The 24,004-nt window shown below is 34.6% G+C and overlaps 1 protein-coding gene across 3 annotated transcripts; it reads left to right on the top strand.

The window, feature by feature from the left end:
• The first annotated feature begins 38 nt into the window (after positions 1–38).
• Positions 39–22,365, top strand: LOC128987426 (ectonucleotide pyrophosphatase/phosphodiesterase family member 5-like). Of its 3 annotated transcripts, XM_054408265.1 has the most exons (9): positions 39–582; positions 3,226–3,534; positions 4,709–4,868; positions 6,000–6,182; positions 7,169–7,371; positions 8,185–8,239; positions 13,221–13,335; positions 16,024–16,072; positions 20,346–20,397. In XM_054408265.1, the coding sequence occupies exons 1-8, from the start codon at positions 223–225 to the stop codon at positions 16,067–16,069; spliced, it is 1,431 nt and encodes a 476-aa protein (XP_054264240.1). In that variant the 5' UTR covers positions 39–222; the 3' UTR covers positions 16,070–16,072; positions 20,346–20,397. The 3 variants fall into 3 exon arrangements, with proteins under 3 accessions (XP_054264240.1, XP_054264239.1, XP_054264241.1); XM_054408264.1 differs by lacking the exon at positions 16,024–16,072 and having other exon boundaries at positions 20,346–22,365; XM_054408266.1 differs by lacking the exons at positions 39–582; positions 16,024–16,072 and adding an exon at positions 2,436–2,547 and having other exon boundaries at positions 20,346–22,365.
• The last annotated feature ends 1,639 nt before the right edge of the window (positions 22,366–24,004 follow it).

The following is a 24,004-nucleotide window of genomic DNA, read 5'->3' as shown; positions in this document are numbered from 1 at the left end:
TGTCGGTGTTTGACATCTAGACTAGATTTAACCTCAAACATTTGGAAGGTGTCCAAAGTCTAGTTTACAGTTTGGTTTGGTTTGGTGTAACAAATAGGCTAAGTAGCAATCGACCATTACATAACGTTTTTCATAGCATGTAGACTTTTCAAATCAAATTTGCTTAGTGTGTAGTTTGAAAATTAGCCAAATAATAAGTGCCTTTCTAGTACCAAACGCCTCATGGATCTATCAACAATTTACTTGTTATTGACTCTTTTAATATTTTCTCTTGGTTTGGCTTTGCCATCAAACAACAACACCTTGCTATTACTAGTTTCTTTTGATGGGTTTAGGTACGATTATTTTAATAGGAACCTTACAGAAAATCTACTAAATTTAAAAACGAATAGCTCACACTCTCCTTACATGCTAAGCGTTTTCCCCTCAAAGACATTCCCAAATCACTTTTCCATTGCAACTGGACTCTATACTGAAGTGCACGGGGTTCTGGATAATAAAATTTATGATGTTTCAACCAACAAATCCATAGGTTATGGACCTGAGTTATTTCACTACAATGAAGATGTTGTTCCAATTTGGGTAGGTTAAATAAACACACATGGAATAAGTTATGAAAACATGTAGATTTCATGTGTAATACCTATGTTACATCATCTTTATTTTTATATAATAGGTTTGTAATATTATAAGTTACAAGCAATGTTGGTTTTGATTTATATTTTTGGGTACACTTCCATATCTGTTGGCACAAACAACCGAACGAGTAATTTTGATTATTCGATTGTTTATTTCAATATATCGTTTGGTTAGGTTAACCTTACCATACTAACCAAACGATATATCGATCAATATTTTCATTCGCGGATATGGAAGTGTACCCATATTTTTTTATAGTTAAGCATTTGAAAATATGGCAACATTTTCACTTATTTGAACTACTACTGAACCTCTTCTGACTTCTCCAATCAGTTTTAAGATATTAAGTTAAGACGAAACGTTGGATGGCATTAAATCAGTTTTCGGATCAGCATCTTGGATTGCACTAAAATTAGCATCTGGATCAGGCCACTGACTGGTTTACTCCTTTGAAGATAAAATACCACAACAGTACCTTCTAATGAGGCTTATAAATATTGGTACTCTGACAAACAATAGCATAATATACCCATATTATGCTTATTTATTATTATAAGACTGAGGTCTTGTCACTTAGGTCTAAAGCGTTTCCCTACAGATTAAAAGCTAGTCTTAGTTAAGCTATCTGACAAGTCCTAGGGCCTCATTTACTTTCCATCTCATGGGCATATTGCTTACCTACTGTACTTCAATCAACATCTCTGCATTGAATTATAGCTCTATTTAAAGTTAGATAACTTTTTCTAAGCTATACTTCTTACAGTTGATTGTCCACCATACTAATCTGTCTTATACAAATTTCCCCATTTTCTTTAAAATCAAAAGATCAAGTTAGGCTTTTAACATAATGATTACGGTAACTTATAAATTAATTTTCTTGTTGGATTCTAGCAAAACAAATTGTATCAACTATTAACTTATATAGGTAGGCTACTTGTTTGGGAGTAAAATATTAATTTGCACCTTAGCAACGTTGATGTTTATCTTATCTTATTACCTTACTCTCTTGAAGAAAAATAACCATCTGGACTTGTGTCTCGGGGTCCTGGTCAGAAACCGATGAGAACCTTTTGCAAAGGAGTGGGTGGTGTGACATCACTTTCTTCTCTTGAGGGATCACCATTACCGCAACGATACGGAGTGCAGTCATCGGTGTTCGTGGTGTAGTGGATAGAGTACTCGGCTGATGTCCATGAGGTCACCGGATCGAACCCCAGCGATGACACTAACTTTTTGATGGCTGGGACAGCGGCGACGTCCTGTAATCCAGCTACTTGGAGGTCATGAATTGTGGATATTTATAGGCATGCACTGTGGATGTGATATTCCCTGTTCCCTGGTGTGGATTAACGTTGGCACTAGTGAGTAAAATCCGCAGTACTATACTGATAATTAGACCAATTTGTTAATACCAAGGCAAAATGCGTTTCGGATTCCACCATAATCTGTAGCCCCCCCTATTTAATTAACAGCTGTGACTAAGGAATATGTCGGCCTTAGTCACTAACAAGACTACAAGACCACGCCACTCATCCTACACTCATCTCCATTCTCTTGGCTTAAAATATCTACGTGTATGGTTGCCATTTCAATGAAAAGTATTAAAATATTGTCATTGATTTTGGATAAATTGTGATTACTTCTTAACTAAACATCTTTCGTTAGAATTTGAGAATTTTTTTTAGTAAACCTTCTTTTGATTTTTATCTTATATCTTTTTTATATAATCAGCAAGTTTGGTTGGTAAGGTTAGGTTATTACAATTTAATTTTATAATAAAAAATTTCAAAACTAATTTTATAATTTTTCTTGAATCGACGTGAGGGGCTCTCCCACATTCACCCACTCATTCGGAGAAGAGGTTCTCATCGGTTTTTGACAAGCCCCCTGAGACGCTAGTACCATCTGGTGGGTTTAAAATCAATTCTATTTTTAGGTTAGGTAGGTCTCTAGATTATAAAAACATTGATCCTTACCTGGAGCAATATTTTTGAAATGGTTGAGGGTTGAGTCAAAAACGAGTCGACAAAACTATTGGAAAGTGAGTGACTCAACACTCAACTCAACTGTCAAACATTTCAAAAATGGTGCCCCTGATACAATTTGATAGGATTGATTAGTAACAATCAAATACACAAAGAGTTATGTGTAGGCTGTAGGCCTAAGTTATGACTCATTTCTACCTTTATTTAATTAAATGTTGGTGCTCCAAATTCTTTGTGTCTAGTCATGTGGCAAGCATACTTGTTATTATTAAAAACCTTGGAGGAAAAGCATATTCAGTCTGTTTGATGTAATCCTTATTAATGCAAAAGTAAAAAATAAATATCTCAAACCTTATTCTCAAAGTTTAAAACAAATTTAGTTACACAAATTATATTTTCAGCTTTGTTACTATGAATAATACTAAATTGTGTTTTACAATTTCATCACTTTTTTCCACATTTCTTTTGTTTGAGCAAAGTTAACCAAACCTGAAAGTTTGCTTGTATTGTGATCACTCACTGTAAGTAGCCAGGTTATTTCGTTTGTATTTTAAAATTTGTATCTAGGCTACCTATTCTATGATCATTTTGGTTTCATCAGATTCTGAATGAGCGTGGTGGTGGAGGTCGGCGTAGTGGTTGTGTTATGTGGCCGGGCTGTGATCTACCTTATCAACATACCTTGCCTTCCCACTATTTCACATACAATGTGTCAACCAGCTGGGAGTCACGAGTAGACACTCTCATCAGCTGGTTCACTCATCCAGAGACACCCATCAATCTCGGTGTAATGTACTTTGAGCAGCCAGATCTCACTTGTCACAGCTACGGCCCCGATTCACCCGAGGTTGATCGTCAGATTGCTCGGGTGGACAAAATAGTGCAATATTTACTGGACAAAGCTGTAGAGGTGATTATGAGTTTTATCAGTATTTTAACAGCAATTACGTACAGTGGACTCTTGATAATTCAAAATTGGTTGACCATGCAAATAATTTGAATTATTTAGAGTTCTGATTCAGCAAGAGTTTGATTTATTGATTTGAAAAAAAAACACATTTTAATTAGCCTACAAAGAGTTAATTTTCTAAATACTGTATTATCACCGTATTATGTAAGGCATCAATTAAGCAGCTTATTTTAGTTACTTTCCAACAAACAAAGGCTTATTTTTAATTATTTACAAAATACAACAAATCTGTTATTTTTTGTTTGCTTTTTGCTATTGGATTTTGTGTCATCAATGGCATTCTTAAGACAAACTACTGTGCTAACAGGATGTAGGCTATAGTTTCCTGTTATAACAAGGAGGAATCCCACCCTTCGAATTATAGTGTTTTGCCGATGAACCATAGAATTACTGCATGTTCAAAATTGGCATGCCCTCTGCTTGGACTTTGAAATATTGAGTGTATCATTGTGCATGGCAAAACTTTAAAATATTAAGATATTCTTAAGGACTAAGCCTTAATTTTGAATGATTGAAAGTTTTGATTTATCAAGTGTTTGAATTACCAAGAGTACTTCATGCAAATTTGTAACATATGATAAGTTATATTGACTTTGCAGCAATTAATTAAGTTACTAGTAGATTTGTTTTCTTTTCACAAACTCCATTTGATTTTAAGAATCATCAATTCTTTTAATTCAAGACAATAATTTAATTTGAATATTTTAGATACAACGATTCTCAAGTTTTAGCATAGACAAACAGAAAATATTGACTGTCAAAGGAAGGTTCCGCGATATGCCGCTCGGTGTTCGATTTGCTGCCGTCGTCAGCTCCTTGCCGTATGCTACCAGCAGACGCTGCAGTGGTGTGCGCCGTAACTACACAGCAATCCTAGCGGGACGCCAGAACTTATGCTAACCACAGCACAGTATACGGTCTATATTTGTTTTATTTTTTCTATTATTATAGGCCTACCACTTTTCAGTGTATGAACACTCTTAACTTGAAATTAAAGTGAAACCAAGCTTAAAGGAATTATTATTTGGAAAAAAACCTTAGTTCATAGACGATGTTTAGTAAAAATAACTTTTTGTTGTATTTTCTTTTGTTGGGCATTTAATTTTTGTTTCAGGTGGATTTATTGCATCGGTTAAACATTGTGTTCGTGAGTGATCATGGCGGCCAGGCTGTCCCAGTACCAAGCCACAACATTAACTTGGACACTTACATCAATAGGAACTTATATATCCGTGGTGGCGTGGCCCCAAACCTACAGATCTTTCCAGTGCCAGGTAACCTAAATTATGTAGCTCCTTTTTAATTATGTAACACAGCAAGATTCTGACTATCCAAATTAATTGGGAATTCGGCAGCAGCAAAATCAGTTTGCGTATTGTAGTGGCACATTTCCGAGCAGCAAGGTCCTGCAGGCACTTGACGACGAGAAGTTGAACAGCTCTTTGCTTTCGGGGTGGTGCTCCATCTACTTTCTGGCATTTTCAAAGCACATTAAAGATTTGTATATAAAATTATTAACCGTTCTTAAAAAAGACTTATCATAGCAGCAGATAGCTATTTGTAAAGTCATGTAGGTAATCTGGAGTACCTAACTATAATAGGACACTTCAATAATTCGCTCATCAGGGTTTTTTAGCTCTACAGAAATAGGAAAAAACTGTTATCAGAAACGTTACAATTTAAACTGTTCAATAAAACACCTTTACTGTCTGTCATTTACATAACATAATAGTAACAGCTCAAAAGCTAGTAATCCGAAACATTGGTTGAGCAAAAGGGATCAGAATCTTTTTCATCTTTCTCTCAATAGTCTTGGTAACTATTCTGAACTATGCAAGAAGTGAAGAACAGCAATGTTCTGCTAGCCACAAATAAAATTGTGCGGTCGAGTACCTTCTACCTCTCCTATTAGGAATGTTAAACATACAAAAATTTGTGTACAATACAACCTTGTTTATCCAGATTTTTTACAACTAAACATGTGTTTCTTTATGAACAGGTTCATAGTAGTCCGTCTCGTAGTGTTATCTCTTGTGTTCAAATATTTTGTTCAGTTTGTGTAAAATATTTTTTATGCACAAATTGTGATTTTAAAGAATAAACAGTCCTTAAAAAAATCATTGTTACGTTTAAACAATATATTTATGGTTCTATGATATTTTTACTGTTTGTTCAAATCATTGTGACCTGTTTCCTCAGGCCTAGTGCAACAAGCTGTGACATTGTTTTTACAATTTTCATAATGCTTGATGTTACCTACAATCATCCAAATAAGTTTATATTTCAGGTACGTAACCCTACACTGGACAAATTAGCCCTTTTATCATATTAACTAGTCAAGTCCACTAAAGACGTCATTAAAATACTATATAAAAATAATGCTTAGTCAGACAAATACATTGCAGGAAAAGAAGAGGAAGTATTGTCAACATTGAAGGATGACCAAAGCAGAGGGGCTAACTTCACTGCATACACAAAAGCAGAGATGTTGGATAGATGGAGATACAAGCACTGCAATCGCACACCCCCTATCTTGCTGTGTGCTGATTTAGGCTACCTGTTCCTGGATCCAGACCACCAATACCCCAGTTGGTAGCTAGATCTATTAGTTGTGTAACTGTAAGGCTTCTTTTATACTTAGTGGCTTGTTCAATGCATTTAGTTATATGAGAGCTTTTATACTATGCGGCACAGGTCGCTGACGTGGGCTAGATTTAAAGACGCACGATGGTAAACCTACAACCTGCAGAAATGTTCGGCCTCAAAGTACACAGACAGTGTTCATGGGAAGCTTTTATAATCAGCGTTTCCCTGCAATGGCGCAACTGCGCCATTATGCTCAACTGCCTCCATCAACTTACCATCAACTTAGTCAACTGCTTCCATTATGATAATATCTTTCCTCTGCGGAGAAGTTGATTCCTCAAAGTAATGGAGAATCAATGAATGTTTGCTCTCAAACTGAAGAAAAGTACATCAAACGAAGTAATTGACGTAAGAAAATAGTTTTAGAACTTGTCATTGTTGTCACTCCTAATTTTAAAGAAGTTTCTGAATCATCATCATCATCATTAGATCTTGCTAAATTGATGGGGTGAACAGATCAGTGTCTTTTACTACCACCTTTAGATTCAAACTCATATATGTCACACCTGGATTTAAAGCTCGTGTTATCTCACACTCACTACACAGTTATACACTTCTAATGATGAGAGAATTGCTAAAGTAGGCAGCTCTATACTCATCACTGCCACAGCTACCGCAAAAAACTAGCGTCTGCCATCAGACGCAGCGGGGCGCGGTTTGCTGCAGAGTAAAAAGAGCTTAAGATAGATATGCTACCTCTTCATGGATTTGGTTACGTATTTGGTTGCATAATCACAAGACAGTATTACATTTTAGTCGCACACCCCATATCTTTCTCTGTGCTGACGTAGGTTCACTTTATTTTGGTTTAGACCACTACTATCTTAGTTGGTATTCTCTCGTGTTTTCGTTATTATGTAATTTTGTTTTAAGTAACACTTAAATCGTCCACATTTTCCCTTTGATGTAATAATATGTTAATTTCTAGTAAAATCTCCTGAGATTGGCAATCATGGTTATGACCCGTTGGTTCCTTCAATGAGAGCTTTCTTCATGGCAGTTGGACCTGAATTCAAGAAGAATTTCTCTGTTCAACCATTTGAGAACATCAACATATACCCCCTTGCAGCTCACATCCTGGGAATTCCGTTACCAACACTTAAACCCAATGGAAGCATTTCTTTCTTGAAGGTTAGTTTGAAATAGGCTATACTTTTGTATTGGCTATTACTGTTTTATTTTTTTTTATTTTCTTAAGACAATAATTTGTAATCATGCAATAAATGTTCATGTATAAATGTTTCCTTGCCTGTACTCCGCCAAGTAGGTATAGATCACGCTGCGGCAGTTATGTTAGGTTGGGTTATCATAAATAGGTTTGTAGGACTTTCCTTGTTTTGTGAATCGATCGATACCAGTTTAGTCATTACTAAGGATACGGACCCATATACAGGTGATGCGCGAGCTCCGGTCAACGACCTGACCTTGGTCTACTTGGAGGGGATTTGGCAGGCGAAAGTATGACTCATATGGTATCATTTGATTTGATTTTGGGTTTTTATATTTATTAAAACCCAACCTGACATAACTGCGCTCTATAAGAGTGGCCTCCGGATAATACCAAAGTACCGATTATTTTAACTATTTGCCATCTTGACAGCTTCAGGTTGTAAAGACAATAGGATAAACAATACTACATATTAATATTGTTCAATGAAATGGTGACCATACATAGTAGGTATTTTAAGCCAAGTATGAATGGAGATGAGTGTAGGATAAGTGGAGCGATCTTGTTGTCTTGTTAGTGACTAAGGCCGACATTCCTTAGACACAGCTGTTAATTAATAGCCCATACAGCTTATGGCAACTAAGGGACCTACAGTTTATAGTGGAATCCGAACCACATTTTTCCTTGGTATATACGAATTGGTCTAATTAATGTTTAATTTCTACAATTAGTATTAGTAGCATAATGTTTTTATTTAATTGTTTCTTTATTTTCAGGACGTATTGGTATCCAGTAAACCCGAACAAGACCATAATATCTTCATATACTTAGGTATGGTAAAACAATGTTCTCACGTTTACATCTCTCTCATAACAATAAGGAATTAAGTCCTTCTTAGGGCCGCTTTCCAAAAATCAAGTTTAACTCTGATCGCGGTTTAAACTCTAGTTTAACCTCAGATTCACTTTCCCCAAAATAATTTCTCCGTTTAAACTAGGTTTAAGTTAACCCTAGGGGTGAGGTGGTTTAACTGGCGATCCATGGGTTAAACCAGGAGAGAAGAATAATAGCTTGATTTTGATTGGCTCTTGGGTGACTTGTTACGTTCGGCATCGGCAGAGGGCAATGGCAAATATCCTTGTTTGACGTTTGTTAAACATAACCTAAAATAAATTGAACTGGAAATAAGTTAAGAAATAGCAAACCAGAACCTATGTAGATTAAAGTTAACTGATTAAAGTTAACCGAGATTAAGTTAAACTTGATTTGGGGAAAGCGGCCCAAAATGTTAATTGATTTGTTTTTTGTATTCTATACAAACATATTTATTACTATTTGTTCACTAGTAATTTGGAGTCACGATAAAAATGTATTGTTTTCAAAGATATATATATATATATATATATATATAAATGAAGAAAGGATATTAACTCAGTACCCTGAAATTATTTTTATTTTTAAAACTCTACATGCTTAGGCCATTTACAAGAGAGTAATTTACTCTCTTGTAAATGGCCTAAAGGTCGAAACATGTAGAGTTTTAAAAATAAAAATAATTTCAGGGTACTGAGTTAATATGCTTTCTTCATTATTTATAATAGTAGCCCTTTATCTAAACAATTGTATATATATATATATATATATATACTTAGGGCATTATTTCACCAAATTTGTTTGGAAATTTCAAACTGTTGAAACCAAATTCAACAAATCACATTTTGCTTGATGGGTAATTGACCCTGCTAAACTCGCTTCGAATTGAAAGGGTAAGGACTCACTCAAGGCCTTTAAATAAATAAATAAAAATAAATGAAAATTTCTTTATTAGCCAGCGTTTCTCTAATACGTATCAGTTTTTCAGAACAACTTTTGTCATTAAACTACTTTACTTACAACTAAAAGTTTATATCTTTTAGGAACATTTTTAACTTATTCTTAAAGGTTTTTAGGCTCTCGGGTAGTCCGTTGTACAATGTGGGTCCAAAATAAGAGAAACTTTTCTTTCCCAATAATTGGTTCCAGGTTATTACCTAAGATTAGCCATTGAGGTTATTCTACTTCATACAAAACATTGATTAAACACAATTTTAAGCGTCAAATTCATTTTTTTTTTAGTACGAACAAGTTTGGAATAAATCTTCAATATATGTTTTGAAATAAAAACTACAACTTTAAGGTTATGTGTAGGAGTCTTTAGAGGAATCTATATTATTAAAAGAATTTGTTGGGTTTTTTGTGCAGCAAATCGACTCGTAAATATAAATTTTTAATTGCGTATTGGGTATCAATTTAAAGCTCTTAAAACCTTAAATATGTAATATCACATAAAATGTAAGTAAAAACCCGTTTTCATTGTTAGATAATAATGTTTCAGGGTGCGGTGAAATAATTGTAGTAAAATATAAAACAAAATCTAAAATATTAAGGACTGTAAAACCATAACAACGTTGAAATGATTCCAAGGTGACCCTTGTAAAGTGAAGCCTCCCATCATGACGTGTTCTACGTTGGATGAGCTCATCCCGAACAGAAAGCCTCTCGCAAAGACAGTCAGTCTTTTTGACTGGGACTAATAAAATAGCTTTATTTTGCTATAAAATTGATTTATTTTATTACCAAATAAAAAAATAACATGGAATAATCTAATGTTGTTTAGTACAAAAAATTCAATTTCATTACGCAATTTCATTTTTGTACAACGTGGGTCCGTGGCATTTATACTCCATGTAGTCAGCAGATTAGTTCTTTGGTAAAACCGGGGTGTTCCACGAACAAATATTCTTGATGTCATGTCTCTACACAGATCCATTCCAAGGCTCTTCAAAAATAATCTTGTAGTCATTTTTGGCTGATTTCGGTTTTCCTTCAAAATTAAGTTTGTTCAGAGCTGTTATGTTCAGCAATGCGAAAAACACTGACATTGACCAGCGATTGGTGATTCTAGAAACTGAGTAATTTTGTTTGTAACAATCAACTGTATCTACACCTAGGGGACATGTAGGGGATTTTATAATCTCGTCCACTGTTACATACTCATTTAGAACATAGTTTTATGTTCTTTTCAGCACATTGTTCAAATAAATTTAGTATAGGAGCAATTTTGTCATGCACCTTTATATCATCTTGTGTTCTTATGTTATCGAATCTAAGGGTTCTAAGCAGGAACTGAAACCTTGATTGAGACATACTCGCTAGAAAAAAAACTCAACTCCAAACCAATCATTTGACCACAAGTCACGCAAATTCATTCAAAATTTGTTTTATTACTTGAATGACCTATTCTCATCCACAGAATATTCCTATTTCTACCTAAACTTTGTCTTGTAGGTTGGACATCCCATTGCACACCCAAAGCTTTACTAACATATGCTAATCCATTCCCTGGAAAATAAATTCTTCAGTTCTACTCTTGAGACTTGAACTTTCTAAGTAATCTAAATTTCAATCTAAAAAATACCTGGAATTTCTTCATTTTTTTAATTATTTTTATCTTCACCGGGTAGATTTTCTCTGTTATCTTCATTGGAACGTTCGTCTAAGTCTATAATAACGTAAAATACCTTTTAAGTCTTCAACTTCATCATTGTCATTGTTGTTTTGTCTCCTTCATCATGAAACCGTTGTTTATTTGTTGAAGAGTCCTCAACAAAAAATTCCTAAGGGTCTTCTTACACAATCACTATTCTCTTCACGTTCTATACTTTGAAGTAGTCCGTCAATCCGATTACGTTCAACAAAATCCATTTTAACTCACAATTAGTAGACTATAATTTTTTCTTTGGATTTGCATCAAATTTCATCATTTAACATAAACTAGGAGAACATAATAATTTTAAAATAACAATTATTGTTAGGCCTATTTAATACACAGTATTTACAAAGTACTAATAAACAGAGTTAAAAAATATATTAAACACTAAACCATTTCTTTAAAAACAGCGATTTGACTGCTGCAGTCACTCATTCACGGTCTAACAAAACGGTAACATATTAACTCCGTCATTTAGGCATTGTTGAATTGACCATCCTATACGTGAACGTACGATACACTAAATCTAAGGAGATGGGTGAGTACGGGAAGTGATTAAGGCTGTTAGTAGAAAAAGAGGTGCGTGAGGTACAGTGGCAGTGAAAACTGCTGACTTCAGTTAAAAAAAGTTTTACTAACATTATTACCAACCCAGTCGTTTTGACCTGAAAGTGAGTCCTCCCAGGATTTTTTTACTATCATCATAGGTTGGATATTGTTAACTTTTATCTACAAATTGGTATGCAGTATAGATTGTCTATAACTGAAAGCTGAGTGGTTATAGTGCTTGGCTGATAATCTAAAGGTCGCTGGTTCAAAACTGAACCCTGTTGTACTTCATCATTGGTCTCTCAATGACTCGTTCTGGCTTAAGAAACAGCTGCTCTTAGCCAGTATAAAGTATCTCACTCCATTCTGCACTCATCCTTTACTCAAACACACTACATTGTGTTCCAGTCCCAGTGATAGTGGTATTAACAGTTTTCTTGATCAAATAGTTGGAGCTTAGTTGATGTGTTTAGATATATGAATATGACCTTGGCAAAACGTAGCAAAGCAACTTAATTAAGCAAATAATTGATTACAAAACGTTAAAATTACATTTATCATGGTTAAATATTTGAAACCCTGACTTGTACTTTATCATTATGAGATTCTAGTATTTTAAGGGAATTTGATAAATTCATCCAAGATTTAAAGGAATTCAAGGTATTAAGGTTTGAGTTATTGAGGTCCTGCATTTATTTATTTATTTATTTATTTATTTATTTTCCAATAATCACATAACATCATATTCAGACAGGTGATTCGTCATTGTTACAATATTTTATAGTCTCTATTATACTAAAATTATTACTAAAATAAATTTCATTGCTGAGCCTTAACATCTACATAGCTTCCATATATTCCTCCAATGAGAAGAAGGCCTTCTCCAAAAGAAAGTTTTTTAACTTCTTTTTGAATTTAGGGAATGAATCAGTGTCCCTAATTGAAGAAGGTAATTTGTTATATATTTTTGGGCCCATGTACTGAGGAGATAAATGGAATACTTTAAGTCTGTGTTGAACTGGTTTTATATTGTTTTTAAATCTAGTGTTGTGAGGATGGGCATGTTGATCTTCCATGAATGTGTCAAAATCACTTTTAACCATTAAAGCTAGTTTAAAGATATAAGAACTATACAAAGTAAGAATTTTAAACTGAATGAAAAACTCTTTACTGTGAGTAATCCGAGACACTTTCGCTAAGACTCTAACTGCTCTTTTTTAATTTGTTCGGCATGACTAGAAGAACCCCATACCGTTAAACCGTAATTCATAATGGAAGAAAAATAAGCGTGGTATACTGCTAATTGTGTGTCTAAATTTGTAGTATGTCGAATTACCCGAAGAACAAGTATAGCTGATCTGAGTCTCTTTGATAGATTCTTAATGTTTGTTTGCCAATTAAGTTGCCAATCTATATCAATTCCAAGGTAATTAACTGAGTTTTGAGAATATATTGATGTTTGGTTTGAATTTACAACAATGTCTCTATTCTCATTAGCAACTGAAAAGTGAATTAGTTGTGTCTTTGACACATTCATAGATAGACCATTTACTGTGAACCAGTCCCCGAGGAGTTGAAACTCATGAGTAATTAAGTCTTGCTTAAAATCCAATGTTTTTTGTTCGCATTGTTTGCATTCCACCTGATGTTTGATTATTCTGCTTATGATCTACCTTTTACTCTTGAAATTGTAATTAATCTATTAATCTGTGTAACTTTCTTTTTGTGTTTTAGTTGTTGGAGTTATTGCTGGAGCTTTGGTTGTAATCTTTGCTATTGGAGTGATTCTTTACTGGAGAAAAATGCATTGTAAAGATCAGTCAAGGAGACCTTTAGACGTTGCTTACAGGTAAACAATAACCTTAAAATACATTTTAACTTTAATTTTAACTTTAACTTCCGTCTTGAGATTGATGTTTATTTTGAACATCAAAAGAAGGTCAGTGGTGTAGCTAAACATTTTCCAGTCTGGCCTGGCAGTATCGTCTGAGAATTCATCCAATTTTGTTTTAGTTGCATGTCAAGCTCATTTAAACAATCAGCAACTTCGCTGAAATTTTAGAGGATTTGCTATGGAGCGAATAAAACTTATTCTATTCATTATAATTTGTAAATAGTTGATTGCTACTACTTTTCTTACAATCACTCAATCTTCTAATCGATGGTTTGTGCAGTGCCAGAAAACTAAGGTAGGATATTTTCAAACTTGTTGCTCTATTATGTCACATTGTTTCTCTAACATATCACTAGCATCATCACGGTCTGCTGATTGGTTTAACAGTTCTACCAAGTCTAAAAATAAGGATTACGGTAAAAACTCTTGTTTCCAACCACACTTTAGATAATTAATCTAAGTAGATTTTGTACTCAAATTCGTAGATTCACCAATAATGCCTGAGAAAAACCCTGAATCGTCATGTCTAGGTTACAGTTTTCCTCCACAGCATTGTAAAGTTGTATGCAGGTGTCTTTTAAAGTCTTCTTGTCTTATGCCTGGTGATTCTTAATGTCATACAGAAAACTAAAACCCTAGCTGTGGTTCTACATGAGTTCAAACCTCTCTTTAAGTGAGTTGATTGCTGTAACTAACACCAAAAAGAAAAATTCCTCTTTGAATGTTACCAGAATGTTATCAGCTTGATTCTGTTAGGCTGTGGTTTCCTAGGCTGCGTGTGCGCATCTAATACGCAGCACACTTGTCTTATGGAGTTTTGTGTAAGCGGTTTCCAAGGCTGCGTATCTAATGCGCGCGCATCTAATACGCGCGCACCAATAGCTGCGTATTTGACCGACTGCTTCCAGAGCAGTCGAATCTGAGTTACGCTGCGTTTTAGACGTCTTGTGCAATGGATTCGGAAGTAAATGTTGTCCAGGAGGCAAAATTCTCCGACATCAACGAAAAATTGATTGAACTTGTCTCTTTTAATGGCATATTATGGAAGTACGTTGATCATACAATAAAAATGTTTATAGTATTACATTTGATTTAATTTGCTATGTAGTGTTCGTTTCCCCATAATGTGTAATTTTAATATTTAATTCCCTTATAAAATGTTCCCGACAATTAATTTGTCCTCACATATTTTCTTATTGTTGTACTTTGTAAATAAACCTAATGTTGACAACTATTTTTTACATGTTCTTTAAAATTTTAAATATTTTTTAGCCTATATTAATTACTAGCAGAGTACATGCCCGTTCTTCTTACGGGGTTGGCGTATAAGTATGAAATACTTATTGCAGTTGTACTCGTAAAAGGTATTTTCGTCGATTCGGTAAATCCTGAATAGGTAAATATAATAACAGTAAAAGCAAAGTTGGAGAGGGTAAATTAAGATGTATTGTTTAAATTTTAAATTGACATGTTTGCTTTAATACTACTGTTAAAACATTCGTGAGGGCCACGTACAGTTCTTAAATCATGTACTTTTCACTGCTTACGCTTCTTCGAAGGGTTTAGTACCAAAGTATTTCATTATCTAAATCATCGTATAACATAATAGTAGCCACTAGTAATCTCTCACGTGATCTTATGTTACGCACCAACCGTGTGTATTGTACGCAGTCTAGGAAACCACTCACGGCGGCTGCGTTTTGGGACCTGGATAAAAGCCGCAGCGCATCTAAACCGCTGCGCATCTATTACGCGTCTAGGAAACCACAGCCTAAATCTTCTCTCTCATAGGAGACTATTCCCTCTTGGTTTTCCTTGGACAAACTTTAAATTCAACAGAAACACCAATTTCTTCTGCAAGTTCTGAAGTGTCTATGATAATGCTTTTGAGACCTTCATCAGATCTTATATTTTCCAAAAATGTCTGAACAATTTTCACGAGGTCCATTGAAGTTTGCAAAGTAGATGAGGCTTTTAGCAAGGTCTTACCATAGACAAAAAGAATTAAATATAGACTGTCAGCCGTGCTGCGGTTGCCATGGTTACCATAGGTTCCGGCGCACACCGCTGTAGTTTACGTAGCGTGTACGCCGTAACTACCGTGGTGCTCCAAGCGGCGTGCGCCAGAACCTATGGTAACCGCAGCACAGCTGACGGTCTATATTTCATTCTTTTTGTCTATGGTCTTACTCACCATGTTTATAAAAAAAATATGTTACATAACCAGGCACCACAAAAATATAAAAGTTTTCTTATTCTCCCACTGCCACAGTATATTCACAGTGATCACCATTCCCTAGTGTTTTCACCTTACTACACTTTAAGTCAAGATGCCATAGTCTATTGTGTAGGTGTATTTAGATATGGTAAAGCTCCAAGACTGTTGATTTGAATAGAGGATGATACATTTTGCTGTTGCAATATGTTACAATGCAAATTGTTCCATTTATCTCTTATTGTACAGTATAAGCAACTTTGTGGCTAAATTGAATGTAGGAGGCTAACACTTAAACCTAACCACATTTCTGGATATGTACAAGTTTTACACACGTGTAAACATTACTTAAGCATGCTTGTTAGTAAATCATTTTGTGCTTTAAGTATTCAATTTTAGTGCATTTTCATTCTCTAAACTGCTTTCAGGTTTTCAAACTACTCCGTGTTTACTGATACCACCAATAGAAACTGAGAGGTATACAGATTTTATTTGAGGGTAAATGTATTGGCTTCATGGTTATTCTGGATTCAATATTTTGTTTGTCTTCGTTTCAATTTAACATGGGGCTATTGTTATTAAAAAAAAAAAAAAAAAAAAAACACTGCAGTGAGAAGTTTTTATTTCTTTTTTTTTTAAACGAATGAAATTGTAGTCTTAAATTTTTTTTATAAAGTGGTAGATATTAAAAATATCCTCTCTTTATCCTTCCTCGAATCCTTGGTGAGTAAAAATGTTTGCTTATGGAGGGTCCACGGAACAAACTATTACTGAATTATGTAGCCTATAAGAATAACTGTTCATTGTTGAGCAACACACATTATTAGTTTTTTGAAGTAATTGTCAATTCCTAGTGTGAAATTTTAACATTTGGAGATAAAAAGCTTTTTTGGCTTTTATTCTGGTGATGGCAAAAAGCATAAATAATGCTCACATTGTTTTACAATGAATCACTTTTAGTATTTATTTACAACTTTTTACACCACCAAAGAACTTTTGTAAACATTTTCACAGAATAAGCTAATTAAAGCCAGTAAAATTTCATTAAATCTACAACATTACCTGACATTTAAGGTGTTTACCTAACCCGCCATGTTAAACTTCCCTATCCCAAGCATGATGTATACAACTCCTTTACTTCTCGAGTGATGTAAAGTTGGAAAAAACTCACTCGGTAAGGTAATGAAACCCATTTAAATAACATTGAGTGCTTGACTTAAAAAATAAACCTCTATGGAGCTAACAACGTTCAACGCTAGAAATCAGCTGTGCGCTTGAATTTTATTGTTATGTTTTGAAGAATTTTCCTAACCTAGCTTTTGTTAGTAAATGAACGTTACTGTTAGAAGATGAGTGAAATTGATAGTGAAAAATATTGCACGTAACCCCCTGTACGGTATATTGTCGGGTCAGGTAAAATCTTGTACGTTAAACGTTACGCAAAAGCGTGTTTATATCACTTAGGCGAATTATGCAACTCCCTTCCGCTCGTTGCACAACATTCACCTGCGTGATATAAAAACGTTCTTACTAAACTTGTAAGGTAATTAGCTATTAGGCTACTGCCTTTGATCCTCTAGGATGAAAATTTGTTATGTCAAGAAACCTCCCTGGGTGTAATTGCTGGGTGAACGCAATTGGTTAACATTTCATGGGATGTCACATGTATAAGGCAATGTTGTTTATAGAACAACCAATCATATCATATCACTGTTGTCGCATCGTGTATGCCCTAATTGAAAAATATTGTTCCTAACCTCCTGTATATTGTCGGGTTAGGTAAATTATGCAAACGCTCTTACTACACTTGTAAGGTAAATAGCTATAATAATTCTTGTTTTAATTTGTGATTTGTAAAATTTGTATATACATTTTAATTTGTTTTTTTGGAAATGAGATGAAAATAACACATAGAACATGGGAATAGTTTTTTGTTTTTATTGTTGGGAAGTGTCCAGTTTGTGAGCCTGACTAGACAAATTATTCATTGCCATTTCGGTTTTAAAATGTTTAAATGCCTCAAAGGCATAATTATTATTTCTCATCTACATTCGTAGGTTTGAGTGGCAGGTGTCATCGCTAAATTCTTGGTCTTTTCGGTGAGAGGCATCCAATTGGTATTTGCAAGACCAGACGTTTAATCCGTTCTACAACAAGACGTCCTCAGTGGTAAAGCTGAGACTGAGGATACCACATTGTAAAATAGGTATAACATCTGGTTTTGTAAATAGTGTAAATATTGATTTACACTGCTCTCACCAGAAGACCGATAATGTAGTAAATAATCCTCATTCAAATTCAAAGATTCAAATTAAAATATATTTATTAAAGAAATTACAACGGCTTGGCCTCACCAAGTTTAAAAAACTTGTTGGCGAGGTCCAATTGATGCATAGAGATAACAAACAAAAATGTTTAAATCTTTTTTTAAACAAATATACCTAAATCTACTATTTCTAAGGCAGTTTTTGGCAGGCATTTTAACTTTTAACAAAGTTGTGTTTATTTATTTTAAAAAGTTGATGCTAGTTTATAGTTTGTAAATTGATAAACTTTATATGGAATTGGTTTTTGATAGGAGGAGTAGGCTTACCTAATCAGTAGGTGAGTCTTCTCAGTAGGAAACACAACACACAAGATTGAAATATTTATAGTCACTGACTGTTTTTTCATTCACATAGAAAGGGATATTGTAATGGTGGCGTAGGATTTTGTTGTGCCAACCTCCAGGTTTGCATAAAAAAAGTCTCTGCAAAAAATGTTTTATGTATACAAGATTAAGAGTATAACCAATTCACTGGTTATAGCCCTTAAGCATGCTCAAGGAAGGTGTTGGGAGGGGAATTAACTTAAGGTAAGATTTAAGTGATTCCTGGATTCTGTAAACCACTGATAGGAGGGTTGCCATCATCTGAGGTGGGAGAGATCACAGTTAAGGTGTAGAGCTCTTGAAACTTGAGAGGCAAAATATGGTTAAAACTAAAACTGTTGGTATTGTGGTTGGTTGCATGGTTAGGGACTGGTTTGTCTTTGTAGCCTGATTAAACATATTGTCTGTGTCTTTTCATTTGAGTGCAAAGACCGTTGGTGGGTTATGTCTTTGTATTGGTTGGGTATTGTTAACACTGTGGTTGGTATATGAGATTGGAAGTTTGACAAGTGTTGTGACCTTTGATTTTGTATGATTCTTAAGTGAGCTGGTAAGTATATAGAATCAAGTATGCTACAGAATTTTTAAGCAAATAAATATATAGAATCAAGTATCAGAGTAGACAGGTTACTTGCCTCTAATGTATTTCAAGTTATCTGAGGCAAGTAGCCTGCCTGCCAACTGGCTTCATGTAAATACAGTTTTAGCTTTGTTTTCACGAGGTCAGTAGAGTAGACAGGTTACTTGCCTCTGTATTTCAAGTTACCTGAGGCAAGTAACCTGCCTGCCAACTGGCCTCATGTAAATACAGCTTTAAGCTTTGTTTTCACGAGGTCAGTAGAGTAGACAGGTTACTTGCCTCTGTATTTCAAGTTACCTGAGGCAAGTAACCTGCCTGCCAACTGGCCTCATGTAAATACAGCTTTAAGCTTTGTTTTCACGAGGTCAGTAGAGTAGACAGGTTACTTGCCTCTGTATTTCAAGTTACCTGAGGCAAGTAACCTGCCTGCCAACTGGCCTCATGTAAATACAGCTTTAAGCTTTGTTTTCACGAGGTCAGTAGAGTAGACAGGTTACTTGCCTCTGTATTTCAAGTTACCTGAGGCAAGTAACCTGCCTGCCAACTGGCCTCATGTAAATACAGCTTTAAGCTTTGTTTTCACGAGGTCAGTAGAGTAGACAGGTTACTTGCCTCTGTATTTCAAGTTACCTGAGGCAAGTAACCTGCCTGCCAACTGGCCTCATGTAAATACAGCTTTAAGCTTTGTTTTCACGAGGTCAGTAGAGTAGACAGGTTACTTGCCTCTGTATTTCAAGTTACCTGAGGCAAGTAGCCTGCCCGCCAACTGGCCTCGTACAAACATGGCTTTAAAGCAACGTATAGATAGGGACAGTAGAGACGGCAAGTTGCTGGCTGCAAGTACTGTCCTTTACGTCACTTGCCGTATGTTTTCCTATACACTGGCTAAGTATTGGTGGCCAGTGTCAAGAAAAGAGCTTACAGCCAGTCTGCTTTGAAATCGCGAGTGAATGGAGTCGATAGTTGGATTTAATTGTGTTTAGAATGCCTGATTGTGATGAAGAATTTTGTAAAACGTTTAATGAAGCAATTGCTGAATGTGTTGTTGTTCTGGATCTGATAGATCTCTAAAAACTTGATGATGTCATCACAACTCCACTTGATGTTTTTTTTTTCTTCTCAACAGGGCACTCTGACATTTTAAACAAACGAACTTTGTACTTTTAACAAACAACTTTGTCACTTCTATAAACACGATCAACTGATCCAACTATAATTTCACTTGCCACTCTGCTCTATTGGCGGCAAGTACACGTTTTGACAGGAAAGTCCTGGCCACCAGTGGTCACGTGACCCACTACTGCGGCCAGTCCAGTAAAATCAAACATGTTTGAGTTTTCTTACAGCCAGCAAATACTTGCCGCTGGAAAGGAAAGTACGCCTATACAAAAGGAAAGTATGCAGTAAGTGCAAATGGCAAGTACTTGCAGCCAGCTACTTGCCGTCTCTACTGTCCCTGTCTATAAGCTGCTTAAGGATGATTTCCTACATGACTTTGATATACATATGTATTTTTTCAGAGAGTTGAGTCAAACTGCTGATGGTAAAGAAGAAGAAACACCTTTATCAGACAATCAAGAAGATGACCCAAACTCGTAACAATCTTAGACTAGAATTTTATATTGTTTTCTAGTTATCGGTAACTTGTTTTCATTGAGAGTGTTAAATTTACTGGCGGTTTGTCTCTAAATTAATCACAGTACCTGTAGATGATATTGTTTGAAAAAGTGATTTGAGATTTCAAAAACAATACTCGTATAGCTTGTCAAATAAATTTAACCGCTTAGGTTAAAAAAAGATTGGTTATACAAGTCGAGCCTGAATAGTAATAGCCTAAACTTTATCTAATGGAAAGCTGTGTGTTTATAGCGTGTGATGTAGAAATACTATTTACTTTTTTTTATCAAAAATCATTCTAGCTTTTAATCTCTAGTAATAGGTTTATCAATAAAAATAAAACTAGAGTTTTGACTGTACATTGAATGGGTTTATACAATGTTTAGGGTTTACATGTTTTACACATTAGAGAAGGCAAATGAGTCTTTGTATATTTTAATCTTTTTATTTGTTTGTGTGATTGCACATGTTCACTTATTTATTCATACCATACTCCATGGCTAAAAAAAAACACCATTGCTGAAGAAAATTATTGGTATCTTGATGTCACTAAAATGATTTTACCTAACCCGCCATTACAGTATAACTTCCCTATCCCAAGCGTGATGAATACAACTTCTTTACTTCACGAGTGAAGTGTTTTAAAAACTCACTCGGTGAAGTAATGAAATCCATTTAAATAACATTGAGTGCTCAACTTAAAAAATTATACCTCTTTGGAGTCAACAACGTATAACGCTAGAAATCAGCTGTGTGCTTGCATTTTATTGTTATGCTTTAAAGAATTTTCCTAACCTAGCTTTTGTTTGTAAAAGAACGTTACTGTTAGAAGATGAGTGAAATGGATAGTGAAAAATATTGCACGTAACCCCCTGTATATTGTCGGGTCAGGTAAAATCTTGTACGTTACACGTTTCGCAAAAGCGTGTTTACATCACTTAGGCAAATTATGCAACTCCCTTCTGCTCGTTGCACAACATTCACCTGCGTGATGTAAAAACGTTCTTACTACACTTGTAAGGTAAATAGCTATTAGGCTACTGCCTTTTGTCCTCTAGGAAGACAATTTTTTATGTGAAGAAACCTCCCTGGGTGTAATTGCTGGGTGAACGCAATTGGTTAACATTTCATGGGATGTCACATGTATAAAGCAATGTTGTTTATAATAACCAATCATATCATATCACTGTTGTCGCATCGGGTACGCCCTATTTGTAAGCACCGCTAAGTTCTTCATTGTTTTATACAAATTCTAACTTCGTACACTACTAAAACAACATGTTTCCAAGCAAAACCGTGTACTGCAAAAACAATTATTATTTATATGGAACCCAAACATTTGTTTAGTTTTTATATTTATTGTAATTTTTTATTCAGGTAAATAATACCTCCCTTAGAGTAGGTACTCTACTCTTTGTTCTTGCTTACGTTACAAAGTGCTTTCCTTTCCATTATGAACCAATTATTATGGGTGGGTCCCGCTTTGTTCAGCAGGATTTTTACTAACTGTGCCTCGTTTGAAATGGTAAGTAAAGTGTTTGATGCGTGTAAAGAAAGATGCCAGTTTGTCATGTTTATATCACTGTTATATTTTACTGAGTTTGTTTGGTCTTTTTAGAATAGATATGTCTTAGTTTAGTGTAAATAAGCTAAAATAATTAGTTTTCAATTACAGTAACTTTTATTTGGTTTGTGATAAAATATACGTTGTATGCTGTTAAAAATACTGAAATAGTGCCATATCTTTAAATAATCTTGTGCAAATATTGGAATGACCATGGAGAATATTTATTTTTATTTGTAAATGTTGTGCTCATTGATCCATTTGGATTTTATTCTACTCTATGTCTTTCAAACAATCTGCTGTGATAAAATGCAACTAACTGCGATCTATGCCTTAACAAGTGTTGGGTTTTAATTGAATTATTGTCTTTATTTAAATTCCCCGTTATTTTTATTTTCTAATGCCACTGAGAGTTTAGTTTTCTATAAGGGAATTTTATATTTTTAGAGGCAATATAGTTACAAGTTACATTGGCAGAAGTCAAACAACAAAGTACTTTCTAGGTGTGCGAAGAATTACTTATTAATTAGAAAGTGTGATGCAGTGATTATAGGCTTGATAATGTTGTATTACCTTTACAATATTTCAGCTTAAAATAAAAACTGAGTGATTTACTAGTATTGTAGATACCATTTATATTAGCCAACCTATTATTGCATTTTGTGAGCTCTCTATTGTACTGACTTATAATAACTTGTTTAACTCTTGCAGGGTTATAAATTCAAAATATTAAATACATTTATTTTTTCTAGAAACAAAAAAAAAGCTTTCTGAACTGAGTACCTACTTTTTTTAAGCATAAGGTCTGAAACCACAGATAGCGTAACTAGACTAAGCTCTTGTGCAATATATTATTTTTCTTGTTTAAATATGATTTGAACTAGGAGATTTTTTATTTCCCTTTGAGTCATCAAGCATGAAGAATACCTATTTGTAAATTTTTCATCAGCTCTGGAATAGTTAACTCTCTACAAGAGGAGTTTATTTTATTATTTGGAAGGGGTTTTTTTGCTATTACTCTAGAAATGTTTACTGTCATGAAAACTATCAGTAATAAAATACAGGGTGTTTATAAATGGTTCAGCAGGTTTTAATGTCATGTATCTCACTTATTTCTTATCCCCCGTTGATAATTTTCACATATTATTAAAGAGCATGTTTTCAATTGTTATTATCAGCTGTTCAATACTCATTCTTGCCATTTTCTTGGGTTTACTTACATCTAAATAAAAATTATTACTATACATGAGAAAACCTTTTGTGTATTTTAATTGTACTGTATAAAACTGTAGTTTATCATTGACATTTGCAGCGTGTGTTATGCAGGTGTTTTTTCCCTGGGGCTAAAATAAGAACAAAGTGTATAGCCGCTAATGCTCCAAAATCTTCAAAGCCACGTGAATGCATTCGCATCAACTTAGATTCAACCAGCCTTTCAATACTAGCCTACACCGGCCCAATTTACAACCTCATGCCAATTTACAACATCAATTGGAAACTTGTTCCATGGGTAATGGATGGCACATCAAGCACTTGTAGGGGTATCTAAGAAAAGTTTATGACATTTTCTTTCTATTAATGTAGTTTTTATCAATATTTGTTCAGTACACCGATGTTTAAAACTAACTGGATTGTGCACAGGCCATAAGGCTCATGTAGAGCTTTCCAAGCTAATATAGCAGTGTATCGGAGTTGCCGCTTGGGCGAATTGAAGGCAGCATGTGGGATCTAACGTGAGACCCCACATGCCGCGCTAGTGGTAAAGATGATGTAAGATTAAGTAATAAGAAATGATTCAATATTTGTCAGAATGTCAGCTCTTCTACATGTTTAAAAAATGTTAACTTTGTATTTGATGCAATAAGCATTCAAAAGCAAATCATATACGATCACCATGTCGCTAAGAATTTTGAATATATTATAACTTTGGTAATGAGTTTAATTTGGGGGGGGGGGGGATTCTGAGACTGGCTACTGCATCATTAGTGTTTGAAATTG

This window comes from Macrosteles quadrilineatus, unplaced genomic scaffold (assembly GCF_028750875.1).
Source record: "Macrosteles quadrilineatus isolate MER2022 unplaced genomic scaffold, UCM_ALF_1.0 Scaffold_2__2_contigs__length_208266976, whole genome shotgun sequence".
Lineage (NCBI taxonomy): Eukaryota > Metazoa > Arthropoda > Insecta > Hemiptera > Cicadellidae > Macrosteles > Macrosteles quadrilineatus.
The sequence above is the reverse complement of the archived record's forward strand: the minus strand, read 5'-3'. Positions and strand labels throughout refer to the sequence as shown.